General features: G+C 39.1%; 1 protein-coding gene across 6 annotated transcripts in view; it reads left to right on the forward strand.

Annotated features, from left to right (window-relative positions):
- Positions 1 to 14,760, forward strand: part of KCNN2 (potassium calcium-activated channel subfamily N member 2) — a 582,895-nt gene that overhangs the window by 502,696 nt on the left and 65,439 nt on the right. The window contains exon 1 of one of the 6 annotated variants that reach the window (XM_055536524.1): positions 4,679 to 4,780. The exons of the other annotated variants lie outside the window; for them this stretch is intronic. Within the exon in view, the coding sequence (XP_055392499.1) occupies positions 4,728 to 4,780 (53 nt within the window). The 5' untranslated portion in view covers positions 4,679 to 4,727. Of the gene's footprint in view, positions 1 to 4,678; positions 4,781 to 14,760 lie in introns of those variants that run through there. 6 annotated transcript variants of the gene reach the window in all.

Genomic DNA, 14,760 nt, shown 5'->3' on the forward strand with positions numbered 1-14,760 from the left:
CTCGCCTCTGTATGGCTTCACTGGGTGGTACAAGTTTCTTATAACAAAGTATTTGTAATTCTTTCCTCTTGTCTTATATCATTGCTGTTGTTATTTCAATTATCCATAATCTACAATCACCAAATACATTGTTGCCATTATTAATTTAATCAAACTATTATCTGTTGTATCAATTAAGAATAAGAAAAAGAATGCAATATTAAAAATTTACCTTCACGTATTCCTTCTCTAGTGCTTTTTATGTTCTTTATGGACATTCAAGTTTTTGACCTGTATCATTTTCTTTCTCTCTGAAGAAATTCTAACATTTTTGCAAGATCTACTGACAACAGATTCCTTTGGTTTTTGGTGGTCTGAGAAAGTCTTTATTTCTCCTTCTGAAGGATGATTTCTCTGGTTACAGAATTATAGCTTTTTTTTTTTTTCTTTCAAGACTTTAAGTATTTTGATCTTGCCTCTTCTTGATTGCATGATTTTTGAGAAATCTGATATACTTCTTATCCTTTCCCCTCTATAGGTAAGTTGTTTTCCCTATGTCTTTTTTCAAGACTTTTCTTTGATTTTCTGTAGTTGGAATATGACATCCCCAGGTGTTGACTTTTTGGCACTTATCTTGCTGAAGGTTCTCTGAGCTTCCTGAGCCACTGATTAGTGTCTAACATTAATTTAGGGAAAATCTCAATCACAGTTGCTTCAGATGTTTCTTCTTTCCCTTTCTCCTCTGGTATTCCCAATACATGTATGTTACATTTATGTTAATATGTATGTTACATGTTAACATGTAGTTTTCCTATAGTTCTTACATATTCTGTTTTATTTTTTTCAGTGTTTATTCTTATCTATTTTCTGTTTTGGAAGTTTCTATTGACATTACTTTAAGCTTCAACCTTTTCCAGTCTTACAGTGTTTGGTTTGTTTTCAACCTCTAGTGCTTCTGTTTGGTTCTTTCTTACAGATTTCATCTCTGTCCTTATAGAATTAATCTTACAATATATTAAAATTAATATATTACTAATGTAATATTATTATTAAATAATATATAATATTATTATATTAGTAATATATAATAACATTATTATATTAATAATATATAATAATATATTAACATCAATATAATATAATATAATACATTACTATTATTAATTACTAGTTAATAATGTTATTGTTAATATAATATAATATATAATAATATATAATGCTATAATAATATAATATAATAATATTAATCACTCCTTATACTATTAATCTCCTAGTACTATTGCATATTGTCTGGTTTTTTTCCATCAGATTCCTTAGTATTTTTTTTTATTTTAATTGGAGGCTAATCACTTTACAGTATTGTGGTGGTTTTTGCCATACATTGACACTAATCAGCCATGGGAGTCCATGCGTCCCCATCCTGAGCCCCCCTCCCACCTCCCTCCCCATCCCATCCCCCAGGGTCATTCCCAGTGCACCATCCCTGAGCACCCTGTCTCATGTATCAAACCTGGACTAGCAATCTATTTTACATATGATAATATACATGTTTCAATGCTATTCTCTCAGATCATCCCACCCTTGCCTTCTCCCACAGAGTCCAAAAGACTGTTCTATACATCTGTGTCTCTCTTGCTGTCTTACATATAGGGCTAATATTCATCTTTCTAAATTCCGTATGTATGCATTAGTATACTGAATTGGTGTTTTTCTTTCTGGCTTACTTCACTCTGTATAATAGGCTCCAGTTTCATCCACCTCATTAGAACTGATTCAAATGTATTCTTTTTAATGGCTGAGTAATACTCCATTGTATATATGTACCACAGCTTTCTTATCCATTCATCTGCATAAACACTAACAGTAGAAAATATGGCAGTCCCCAAAATAATAAAGTCTGTCACTGTTTCTGTTGTTTCCCTATCTATTTGCCATGAAGTGATGGGACCAGATGTCATGATCATAGTTTTTTTAATGTAAACTTTTAAAGCAGCTTTTTCACTCTCCTCTTTCACTTTCATCAAGAGGCCCTTTAGTTCCTCTTTGCTTTCTGCCATAACAGTGATGTCATCCACATATCTGAGGTTATTGATATTTCTCCTAGCAATCTTGATTTCAGTTTGTGCTTCATCCAGCCTGGCATTTCACATGATGTACTCTGCATATATGTTAATTAAGCAGGGTGGCAATATACATCATTGACGTACGCCTTTCCCAATTTTGAACCAGTTCATTGTTCCATGTCCAGTTCTAACTGTTGTTTCTTGACCTGCATACATACTTCTCAGGAGGCAGGTCAGGTGGTCTGGTATTCCCATCTCTTTAAGAATGGTCAGAGTTTGTTGTGATCCACACAGTCAAAGGTTTGGCATAGTCAATGAAGCAGAAGTAGATGTTTTTTTGGAGCTCTCTTGGCTTTTTCTATCATCCAATGGATGTTGGCAATTCGATCTCTCATGCTTTTGCCTTTCTAAATCCAGCTTGAGCATCTGGAAGTTCTTGTTTCACATATTGTTGAATCTTGACTTGGAGAATTTTGAGCATTACTAGCATGTGAAATGAGTGCAATTGTATGGTAGTATGAACATTCTTTGGCCTTGCCCTTCTTTGGGTTTGAAATGAAAACTGACCTTTTCCAGTCCTGTGGCCACTGCTGAGTTTTCCAAATTTGCTGGCATATTGAGTACAGCACTTTAACAGCATGATCTTTTAAGATTTGAAATTGCTTAACTGGAATTCCATCACCTCCACTAGCTTTGTTCATAGTGATGCTTCCTAAGGCCCACTTGAGTTCACATTCCAGGATGTCTGGCTCTAGGTGAGTGATAACACCATCATCATTATCTGGTTCATGAAGATCTTTTTTGTACAGTTCTTCTGTGTATTCTTGCCACCTCTTCTTAATATCTTCTGCTTCTATTAGGTCCATACCATTTCTGTCCTTTATTGTGACCATCTTTGCATGAAATATTCCCTTGGTATCTCTAATTTTCTGGAAGAGATCTGGAGTCTTACCCATTCTATTGTTTTCCTCTATTTCTTTGCTTTGATCATTTTGGAAGGCTCTCTTATCTCTCCCTGCTATTTTTCGGAACTCTGCATTCAGATGGATATATGCTTTCATTTTCTCCTGTGCCTTTTGCTTCTCTTTTTTTCTCAGCTATTTGTAACACGTCCTCAGACAACCATTTTGCCTTTTTACATTTCTTTTTCCTGGAGGATGGTTTTGATCCCTGCCTCCTGTACAATGTTATGAACCTCCATCCATAGTTCTATAACCACTCTGTCTATCACATCTAATCCCTTGAATCTATTTGTCACTTCTACTGCATAATCATAAGGGATTTGATTTAGGTCATACCTGAATGGTCTAGTGGTTTTCCCGACTTTGTTGAATTTAAGTCTGAATTTTGCAATAAGGAGTTCACGATCTGAGCTACAGTTAGCCCCCAATCTTGTCTTTGCTGACTGTATAGAGCTTCTCCATCTTCAGCTGCAAAGAATATAATCAGTCTGATTTTGTTATTGACCATCTGGTGATGTCCATGTGTAGAGTCTTCTCTTGTGTTGTTGGAAGAAGGTATTTGCTATGACCAGTGCGTTCTCTTGGCAAAACTCTATTAACCTTTGCCCTGCTTCATTTTGTACTACAAGGCTAAACTTGCCTGTTACTCCAGGTATCTCTTGACTTCCTACTTTTGGATTCCAGTCCCCTATGATGAAAAGGACATCTTTTTAGGGTGTTAGTTCTAGAAGATCTTGTAGGTCTTCATAGAAACTTCAACTTCATCTTCTTCGGCATTAGTAGCTGGGGCATAGACTTGGATTACTGTGCTATTGAATTGTTTGCCTTGGAAATGAACAGAGATCATTCTTTCAATTTTGAGATTGCATCCAAGTACTGCATTTTGGATTCTTTTGTTGACTATTAGGTCTACTACATTTCTTCTAAGGGATTCTTGCCCACAGTAATAGATACAATGGTCATCTGAATTAAATTTGCCCATTCCTGTCCATTTTAGTTCACTGATTCCTGAAATGTCAATGTTCACTCTTGCCATCTCCAGTTTGCCCACTTCCAATTTGCCTTGATTCATGGACCTAACATTCCAGGTTCCTATGCAATATTGCTCTTTACAGCATCAGACTTTACTTCCATCACCACAGCTGGGCATTGTTTTTGCTTTGGCTCAGCCTCTTCATTCTTTTTGGAGCTATTTCTCCAATCTTCTCCAGTAGCATATTGGGCATCTACGTACCTGAGGAGTTCATCTTTCAGTATCATATCTTTTTGTCTTTTCATACTGTTCATGGGGTTCTCAAGGCAAGAATGTTGAAGTGGTTTTCCATTCCCTTCTCCAGTGGACCATGTTTTGTCAGAACTCTCCACCATGGCTCTTAGTTTCATTGAGTTAGATAAAGCTGTGATACATGTGATCATTTTGGTTAGTTTTCTGTGATTGTGGTTTTCATCCCTTCTGCTTTCTGATGGATGAGGATAAGAGGCTTGTGGAAGCTTCCTGATGGGAGTGACTGACTGTCTGGAAAACTGGGTCTCGCTTTGGTGGGGAAGGCTATGCTCAGTATATCTTTAATCGAATTTTCTGCTGATGGGTGGGGCTGTGTTCCCTCCCTGTAGTTTGGCCTGAGGCCGAACTATGATGGGGTAAAGGCAGTAATGGTGACCTCCCTCAGAAGGACTGACACCAGTGTGCCACAGCTCCCAGGATGTTGTAGTCACTGCCCCAATGCCGTGGCAGGTCAACCCACACCCCCGCTGGAGACTCGAGGACACTCACAGGTGAGTCTGGCTCAGCCTCTTGTGGGGTCACTGCGCCTTTTTTTCTGGGTCCTGGTGTTTACAAGGTTTTGTTGTGTCCTCCCTGATGCTGGGAAGGATTGAAGGCAGGGGGAGAAGTGGATGACAGAGGACAAGATGGTTGGATGGCATCACTTACTCAATGAACAGCAGTTTGAGCAAGCTCCTGGAGATGGGGAAAGACAGGGAAGCTGGCGTGCCACCAGGGGTCGCTGTCATGGGGTCGCAAAGAGTTGGACACAACTGAGTGATTGAACAACAGCAACCTGGGTGTATGCATTTAATAATAAATAGGTCACATGTTCTCTTCTTTCCCCTATGGAACCATTCAGCTATTAGGAGGGCAGAGAATGCCTTAATATCAATCTTAATTTTGGTTGAATGTGATTGGGTGGATAAGGCCTTTAGAAAGTTTACCCCTGTGAATTCAGCATTGAAAGTCCTGACTTTTGACCTCAATGTTTATTTCTGAAACTCACTTGGACTGGGGGTGGTTTAATTTTTATCCTTATAATACTTTATTTCCCTATCGTTTGGACTGTATCGTCATTGACATTTAGTAAAAGACATCTGTGTAGATTTTTCATTTGGTTAAAGGAAGCAATGTGAAAACATGAAAAAAATAGTGAATCTTGTATTTCAGTTTTCCAGTGTTATTTGCCAGTGCTGAAGATATTTTAAAACAATGCTGTCGAATACAACTTTATGCAGTGAAGACATTGTTCTTTTGCACTATTCCGTATGTAGCCACTTATTAAAGTACAGATTTTAAAATTGTATTTAATTTTAGTTGCATTTAAATAGGCACTTTTGGCTAGTGGCTACCATATCGACTAGTACAGATTTAGACTTCTGTTTGTTGATCGGTTGGTTTTTTTAATGCCTATAAAATCGAGTGTGTGTCTGTGTGCATGTGTTGTCAGAAAAGTTTAAGGACAAGTCTTTCATCCAAAGAAAGCTATCCAAAAGAAAAATTGGCACCAAAACTATAGAATTGGTTATATATAGAATCTGAAAGAATTGTCCAAGAGATAATTTAAAGCATAATAAGTTTGGTGCACAGATTAAATGGACTTCTTCCCAGAAAAATGAAGAGCACTCTAGGAATTGAAAACAGTGTCTGCTAGAAAGAGGGAGAAAGAGAGGGAGTCAGTGGGAGAGAGAGAAGAAGGGAGGATATGGATGAAGGTAGGAATTACTTGTTGAAATTTTAGAACTTCTAAAGGAGGTATAATCACTACATTGGCTTTCTAATACAGTAGGGGAAACTAATCTGCTTTCTACAATGAAAACTCATGAAGTTACAGTTAAATCAACAGTAAAATCTGCTTCTTCCTCCATAACAATTAATTTTCAAATTAATGATGGAAAGAGCTAAAAGTGGAAATAGAGTTAAAAGTAGAAATCAGTTCAATTCAGTCACTCAGTCATGTGCGACTCTTTGCCACCGCATGGACTGCAGCACACCAGGCTTCCCTGTCCATCACCAACTCCCAGAGATTATTCAGCCTCATGTCCATCGAATCAGTGATGCCATCCAACTGTCTCATCCTCTGTCACCCTCTTCTCCTCCTGCCTTCAATCTTTCCCAACATCAGGGTCTTTTCCCAATGAGTCAGTTCGTTTCACCAGGTGGCCAAAGTATTGGGAATTTCAGCTTCAACATCAGTCCTCCCAATGAATATTCAGGACTGATTTCCTTTAAGATAGACTGGCTGGATCTCCTTGCTGTCCAAGGGATGCTCAAGAGTCTTCTCAATTTCTATTCAAGTAGAAATAAAAAGAGTTAAATTTACTGGAAGTGTTACATAAATCAAATCCTTTATGATGACCTCAAGAGTTTTTCCAATTTGAAATTAAAGAACTAACATTCCTGTAGGATAATCCTGTGTAAGGGGATCTCCACCCTCGTGGGAAAGTGGCAAATTATGATTCTGGGGGTGAGAAGGTCAGGCAGCAGTTGCTTGAGTGATATGTAAGGAGTAAGACTTCATCTGTCCTGATGGACAGGTTTTTCCTCCAAAGCCTATTTCTTGCTTCCTTTTTTTTTTGTTGTTGTTAAAAATTTATTTTTGTCTAGTTACATTTCTCTTGCTTTTTTATCTGTCTCAAAGGATTATCCAGTTTTATGGGCATAGTAACATATTTAAATGTTTTGACCGGTTAAACCAAAACAAAACAGATCGCAAATCCCCACCTTACCTCAATCTGTTAATATATTTTGTTTCACCTTTATCTCCTTCTTAGCATTTCTAAAGCAACTGTGCAGCTGTTTACTTCCGTGGAGAGAGAAAACAGATTGCCTACAATCTGCCAAATTTCTGTGTTGTTGTCTGGGTGTGACAGTTCTGTCCATGATGATTCCAGGAGAACATTCTTAACTATATTTACAGTTTAAAATGTCGGAGCACCACAGTAGGAACACAGAAGGAGCTGCAAGTTTTAGATAATGAAATGCTTAGCCTGGTTTGGACAGGCTGCACTGTAAACCAATTCCTATCACTCCATGTGGGTGGATGGAATTTTGGCCAGGTCAGTGGCATTTGAGAGGATTAAGATAGGAGAAAGTGTTGAATTCCAGAGATGGGACATGGCAGTATTAGAAAAATATTTCTGTTGCATCTTTTGATGTGTTGGGGACAGAATAGTAAAGGGGCTTAACAACTAGAATCCCTAATCTCATGCCTCACTTAAAAAAAATACTGTCCCAAAGAGCCTTGGGAAGGCGCTTAAATGTTCCCAGTGGTGGAGTTTAGCCACCAACAGCAGCAACAGCAAGCACAGCGTCGATGATGCTGCCTCCGCTCAGTTTATAGGGAAGTGGTAATGTTTCTACACTTCAGCCATGCCCTTCACTTTGCCCACCTCTCATCTTACTTTTAGCGCTTCGTCAATAAGAAATTCTGCCCTGGTTCTTCCTTTTGAGTTCTGCCTATTCTGTCTTATTTCCCTGTCTGAAAACTGCTGGTGCTGTAATGAACTGGGGAATGAAAACTTCAAAGCCCTGATCTTAAAGAATCTCTTCCTGCAGATCTAGGTATGACAGGCATGGTGCTAGAGTGTATGAGTTGGAAAGGCACACTTCGTCACTTTCTGTGGTGTCTTTGTAGAATATATTACTACCCAGAGAGTATAATTACAGCATATTTTAGATGTAGAATTAACTTAGGCATTATAGTGTGTTTTTGAATACACCTCAAACAAAGCAGAAGTATATAAAGAAATCTGAAAGTCTATATTCAGCAATATGGCAGAGAAGATTTGATATCCTGATAACTTTTTACCAAACACCTAGAGGAACTGGATGAGATGGAAATGTACAGCTAGATGTCTGAGAAAGTTAGGAAAATCTCCACATGCCCCCTCAAAAAAACTGCAGTAGGACTCAGGTAAGAAACTGGCTGTTATGCTTCAGCAAGTCTGAAGACAGCTTCTAATTTTGGTAACCGAGAGGCTTACTGTTTCTAGCTTCTGTTTTTTTTTTTTCCCCCTAAGGGGAAACCACAGTAAAGAATAGAATTTATATTAGAACACACAGCACTGAGCAGCAGCTCTTGTAGCAATGTGTGGAGTTCTTACTAAGGATCAATGCTAATATACTTTTTGTTCTATTGTATTCCATTCCATTTTATTTATAAAATGCTGGTCATGATGGTGGTTCTCAATCTTGGCTGTTCGTTCAGGTCACCTGGGAGCTATACAAATATACATTACTGGCTTCCACCCTCTGTGATTCTGATTTAATTGATTCTTGGGTTGTGGCCGGGCGGTCAGGGTTTTAAAAGCTCCCTGGGTGATTCTAATGCACAGCCAAGGTTGAGAACCATAGCACTAAATTGATTTCACTGTCTACTAATGGGACTTGACAGCAGTTTGAAAAACACTACTCTATGGGGATATACCTTTGATGAAAGAGTAGACTAAATATAAAATCTCCTACCAGAGAAGGAAATGAAACAAACAGAAAATGTACATGTCTCCCAGCCTAGGCGGTATGTTGGGGTAAAAAGTAGGCTCCCCCAATGAATATATAACCACTGGCTCATCATACCTGTGGCAGGTGACACCCTGAGTCACCTGGCAGAGCAGACCCAAATGTCTCCAAAGGGATATACCTCAACACAGGCCAGCGGGAGGCCTTTCCTAACCTGAGACATACACCTCCCCCCATCCCATTCTCAATCTTCCAAGGCTCCAAAAAAAGCATGAGGCTACAAACCACCAGGAGAGAATGCAGTAACAACAGAACACTTGAACACCAGGCCCTTCAGAACTTCAGATATGCACAATAAGAAATAGATATTTCTGAGTTGATTGAAGAAAGATAAATGAGAAGCATAAAGCAGAATGCACTACCAAAAAGACTGGGGGAAACTTTAAAAGTACCAAATGAGAATCTCAGTGGTTAAGTAGCAGATTAGACAGAGCTATCTAAGAGAGAATTTGTAAACCAGAAGACAGAGCTAAATAAATGTTTCTCCAGTGGTACAGATTCTTTATGTCTAGAAGTAGATGGGAAATATTTAAGAAATGAAGAGACATATGGGTACAGTGAGAAGGTATAAGTACTTCAATTTAGACTTCCAGAAGAAGATAATAATGAAAATGGGGATGTGGCTTCAAATTTTTAAAGACCAATGAGATACGAATCCTCAGATTCAGGAAGCCAAATATATCACAGGAAGGTAAAGAAAAAGAAATATGTATGTAGACATATTGTAGTAAATTACTTAACATGAAGTGAAAGATCTTAAAAGGAATCAGGAAAAGGAAAGAAACTTGTCACTGATTGCTATTCCTATTTAAGTAGACATCTCAACTTCAAAAATCAGAAGGCAGAATACATATCAGCAGAATGTTGCAAAAAAAGTAGCTGACAATCTAGACTTCTATAACTATCTCAAGTTCATTTTAAAACAAGGTCAATGTAAAGACATTATTAGATTATCAAATAGTGTGTTTACCCCTGATAGATCCTCCCTAATAGAACTTCTAAAGGATATCCTTCAGAAAGAAGGATTAGATTTCAGTTCTATGGGCCATGTAGCACTTAGGGGAGGAGGGTTACTGAACTTAAAGTCTAAAGTTCTGCTTGAAAGTTCTAAGGACAACCAGTAAAATAAAACTACAATGTGTAACAGCCAAGCAAATAGAGGACAGAAAAATATGTGGTATGAAAAAGGTGTACAACAAATAGGGCAAAGAAAAATTCATAGTACTATGATAGAGACAAACCCATGGATACAGGTAAGCACAGCAAGTGACATTATTAATTTTCTTTTAAATTCTACCTACACAAAGTTGATGAAAGATATATCTAAAGTACATGAACAGGTTGAAAATGAAAGGGGAAAATATACATTAGGCAAATATTTAATACGAATCAGAAGAAGATAGGCATGGCTTTGTCTATCAAATAAAAATAGTCTTTAAAGCAAAACTTTATTGAGTTAAAAAGATCATTACATAACATATACACTTCACTAGAAAGATTTAAGAATTCTGAACTCATCTGTGTGAGTCTAATTATGTAACTTCAAAAACACATACGAAAATGAACAAATCCTAAGAAGAGATTTCCACACGTACCATCACAGGGGGCACCGTAGATGCATCACAGATGCACCGCCACAGGCACATCCCTAATGCACCGCAGCATCAATGGGTCATGCAGACCAGAAGTTAGTGACGATGCAAATGATGTATATGTAATGTGAATGACAATAAACTTGATCTTATATTCAGCCCTGTAGCCAGCAATTAGTGACTATACATTCTTTCTAATGTTCATAGACTTTTTCAGTAATTGACCAAATGTGATCTGTGAAATATATCTTAGTATATTTCCTAGAGTTAGAATCAATGTATGGTCTGTGCTTTTGGATAATAGTACAGAGAAGTTAGAAATCAAAACTCTGATGTTCAAGCTGGTTTTAGAAAAGGCAGAGGAACCAGAGATCAAATTGCCAACATCCGCTGGATCATGGAAAAAGCAAGAGAGTTCCAGAAAAACATCTATTTCTGCTTTATTGACTATGCCAAAGCCTTTGACTGTGTGGATCACAATAAACTGTGGAAAATTCTGAAAGAGATGGGAATACCAGACCACCTGATCTGCCTTTTGAGAAATCTATATGCAGGTCAGGAAGCAACAGTTAGAACTGGACATGGAACAACAGACTGGTTCCAAATGGGAAAAGGAGTACATCAAGGCTGTATATTGTCATCCTGCTTATTTAACATATATGCAGAGTACATCATGAGAAACGCTGGACTGGAAGAAACACAAGCTGGAGTCAAGACTGCCAGGAGAAATATCAATAACCTCAGATGTGCAGATGTTACCACCCTTATGGCAGAAGGTGAAGAGGAACTCAAAAGCCTCTTGATGAAAGTGAAAGAGGAGAGTGAAAAAGTTGGCTTAAAGCTCAACATTCAGAAAACGAACATCATGGCATCCAGTCCCACCACTTCATGGGAAATAGATGGGGAAACAGTGGAAACAGTGTCAGACTTTATTTTTCTGGGCTCCAAAATCACTGCAGATGGTGACTTCAGCCATGAAATTAAAAGACACTTACTCCTTGGAAGGAAAGTTATGACCAACCTAGATAGCATATTGAAAAGCAGAGACATTACTTTGCCAACAAAGGTCCATCTAGTCAAGGCTATGGTTTTTCCTGTGGTCGTGTATGGATGTGAGAGTTGGTCTGTGAAGAAGGCTGAGCGCCGAAGAATTGATGCTTTTGAACTGTGGTGTTGGAGAAGACTCTTGAGAGTCCCTTGGACTGCAAGGAGATCCAACCAGTCCATTCTGAAGGAGATCAGCCCTGGGATTTCTTTGGAAGGAATGATGCCAAAGCTGAAACTCCAGTACTTTGGCCACCTCATGCGAAGAGTTGACTCATTGGAAAAGACTCTGATGCTGGGAGGGATTGGGGGCAGGAGGAGAAGGGGACGACAGAGGATGAGATGGCTGGATGGCATCACTGACTCGATGGACGTGAGTCTGAGTGAACTCCGGGAGTTGGTGATGGACAGGGAGGCCTGGCGTGCTGCGTTTCATGGGGTCGCAAAGAGTCGGACGCGACTGAACTGAACTGAACTGAACAGTAATTAAATTTAAACTAAAAACGTGTCATGTTAGCCTTCCTGCACCCTAGCAATAATGGCTGTTTCTGTAGAAAAAGCTTCATGATGATAAATGTTTGTATTCTTCCAAACTGTATATTAATATAGACTTTATGATGGATTATTCTTTTGATACAACATCCTGTGTGTCTTTTAATTCAGCAGGCCATCACAGAGAGGCTTCCACGAAAGTACCTGAGGGGTCCTTCTATAATAGATTACTAATGCAACTTTCTATCTAAAACAAGAGCTCTTTTATAGAGGCACGACCTTGGGTAGACTCTCTTTGCTCCCAGTGATCTATTATCTAAGAGCCTGTCCTTCCAGAATTCAACTGAGGGGACAAAAGCTAGGCAAAAATATATAGGCTTAAAATGGAAATGTACTTTATTCATAGAAAAAATAATTGACAGTCTCAGTGAGAGATTCGTGCCTTTTTTCATTAGACATGTTTTCGTGCAGCTTGGAATCCCATTTCTCCAATAGCTGCAAAAGAGACAAGGAAGGACCTGACTGAGGCGGATTACAGCAGTTAGTGACAGCCTGTCTGCATGGGAGTACGACATACAAAGCAATGAGAACGTCACCACACTAGACACCACAGTCTAGTGCTTTCTCATTTGGGGACAAACATCACTCCTCAGTGCAATGTCACTGTCTCAGGAGAACAAATACCTAGAGTCAACTAAAGAGAGGCAAGTTTTTGTCATGAGTCAAAATGGAATTGCTGTTCTTTATAGTCGAGTGAGTCAGGAGGACAAGTACATTTAAGTAGTGACTTCTAGGGAAAAAATTATGTAAGCAGCCAAAATGATTTGATGCAGAAAGTTAGCTGGTTGTTTGGGGTTCAGTGATCAGAAATTCCCTCGTGGGGGCTAAACTTCGGCAAGAGCCTTTGGCAACCTGGACTTCTGCTTTCTCGGACTCAGCAGCTGCTTCTGTGCTCCTCAGCTGGGGTAGATGCACCTCCTTCCTGCTCTCACTCAGCGGAACCTCCTCTAGTGCCTTCTGTAACAGGCCTTGCCAGATGCTGTCATGGCTGATGAATGCAATTCAAGAAGGACCAAGGACCCACCTTGAGGGCTCACCAGTTAGGAGGAGAGCAGGACAATGGGCTCCATCACCAGCTATCCAAATTGGAAAGAGACACATGCCCAAGAGAGGGACAGAAAACTCGATGATAGTGTGAAAGAAGTGTCATTTGAGGACCTGAAGAATATGCAACAGTTGTGAACCAAGGGATAGGTGTGGAACAGATGGAAGAGAAGACATACAAGTTAGTTGTTCTGTTGGACAACACAGTGTGTAGAGGCAGAATCAGAAAGGCAGCAAAGAGCCTCATTTATCAGACTCCAAATGCCAGCATAAGAGATTTTTAGAGTGTTTTCTACAAGAGAATAACTGATGATTTAAATGCCTGAGGACAGGGGTCTTTAATACAGTACTAACAGTTGATTTAAAATGTTTCTGCTTCAGTGGAAGTCTTGTAGGTTATTTGCAGCATTTGGTCACATAATGTTCATTGTTCTTGCGGAGAAAGAACTTTAAAATCATTAGGAACTGCCTCATGGAGATTATGTAAGGAATGTCTTGCTTCTCGAGTCTACATCAGATTGAAGAGTTAAAAAAGAACAAGAACACAAGGATCTCAAATTATCCATTGCATAAAATATTTAATTTCTTATGAATAAGTGGATTTAACTAAAATTATTTTTCTGCCCTCAAGGGCTCTCAGGAAAGCAGTTTAATGAATGGTACTGATTTTAGAAGCTTTTAAAATTTTTATCATAGAAATAATCTATAAAGGCCCTTGAAATAAGTCAGGGGTAGCAAATCTTGAACCCTAGATGCCAAATAGCAGAGCTCAGATTCAATAAGGAGGGAAAGGCTGAGTGTGTGATTGGAAGTAAGAACACCTGGGTTCTAGCTCCTGTCTGCTGATCATTACTTCTTTCACCTTAGACAGTCAGTTCACATTTCTAGGCCTGTTTCTTTAGCTGTTAATGAGAAACTTGAACTGGAAGGCTTCTACGATCCATTTATCAGTTCATAAGTATAGGAAAGTAAGACAATGAACAAATAGAGAAAAAAACTTCAGAGACAAGTTCAAATTTTAGTCATTCAGTTCAGTTCAGTTCAGTTCAGTCACTCAGTCGTGTCTGACTCTTTGAGACCCCATGAATCGCAGCACCCCGGGCCTCCCTGTCCATCACCAGCTCCCGGAGTTCACCCAGACTCATGTCCATCGAGTCAGTGATGCCATCCAGCCACCTCATCTTCTGTCATCCTCTTCTCCTCCTGCCCCCAATCCCTCCCAACATCAGGGTCTTTTCCAATGAGCTAACTCTTTGCATGAGGTGGCCAAAGTACTGGAGTTTCAGCTTCAGCATCAGTCCTTCCAATGAACACCCAGGACTGATCTCCTTTAGAATGGACTGGTTGGATCTCCTTGCAGTCCAAGGGGCTCTCAAGAGTCTTCTCCAACACCACAGTTCAAAAGCATCAATTCTTCAGCGCTCAGCTTTCTTCACAGTCCAACTCTCACATCCATACATGACCACTGGAAAACCATAGCCTTGACTAGACAGACCTGTATTGGCAAAGTAATGTCTTTGCTTTTGAATATGCTATCTAGGTTGGTCATAATTTTCCTTCCAAGGAGTAAGTGTCTTTTAATTTCATGGCTACAGTCACCATCTGCAGTGATTTTGGAGCCCCCCAAAATAAAATCAGCCACTCTTTCCCCATCTATTTCCCATGGGACCAGATGCCATGATCTTCATTTTTTGAATGTTGAGCTTTAAGCCAACTTTTTCACTCTCCTCTTTCAC

This window comes from Bubalus kerabau, chromosome 10 (genome assembly GCF_029407905.1).
Source record: "Bubalus kerabau isolate K-KA32 ecotype Philippines breed swamp buffalo chromosome 10, PCC_UOA_SB_1v2, whole genome shotgun sequence".
NCBI classification, from domain to species: domain Eukaryota; kingdom Metazoa; phylum Chordata; class Mammalia; order Artiodactyla; family Bovidae; genus Bubalus; species Bubalus kerabau.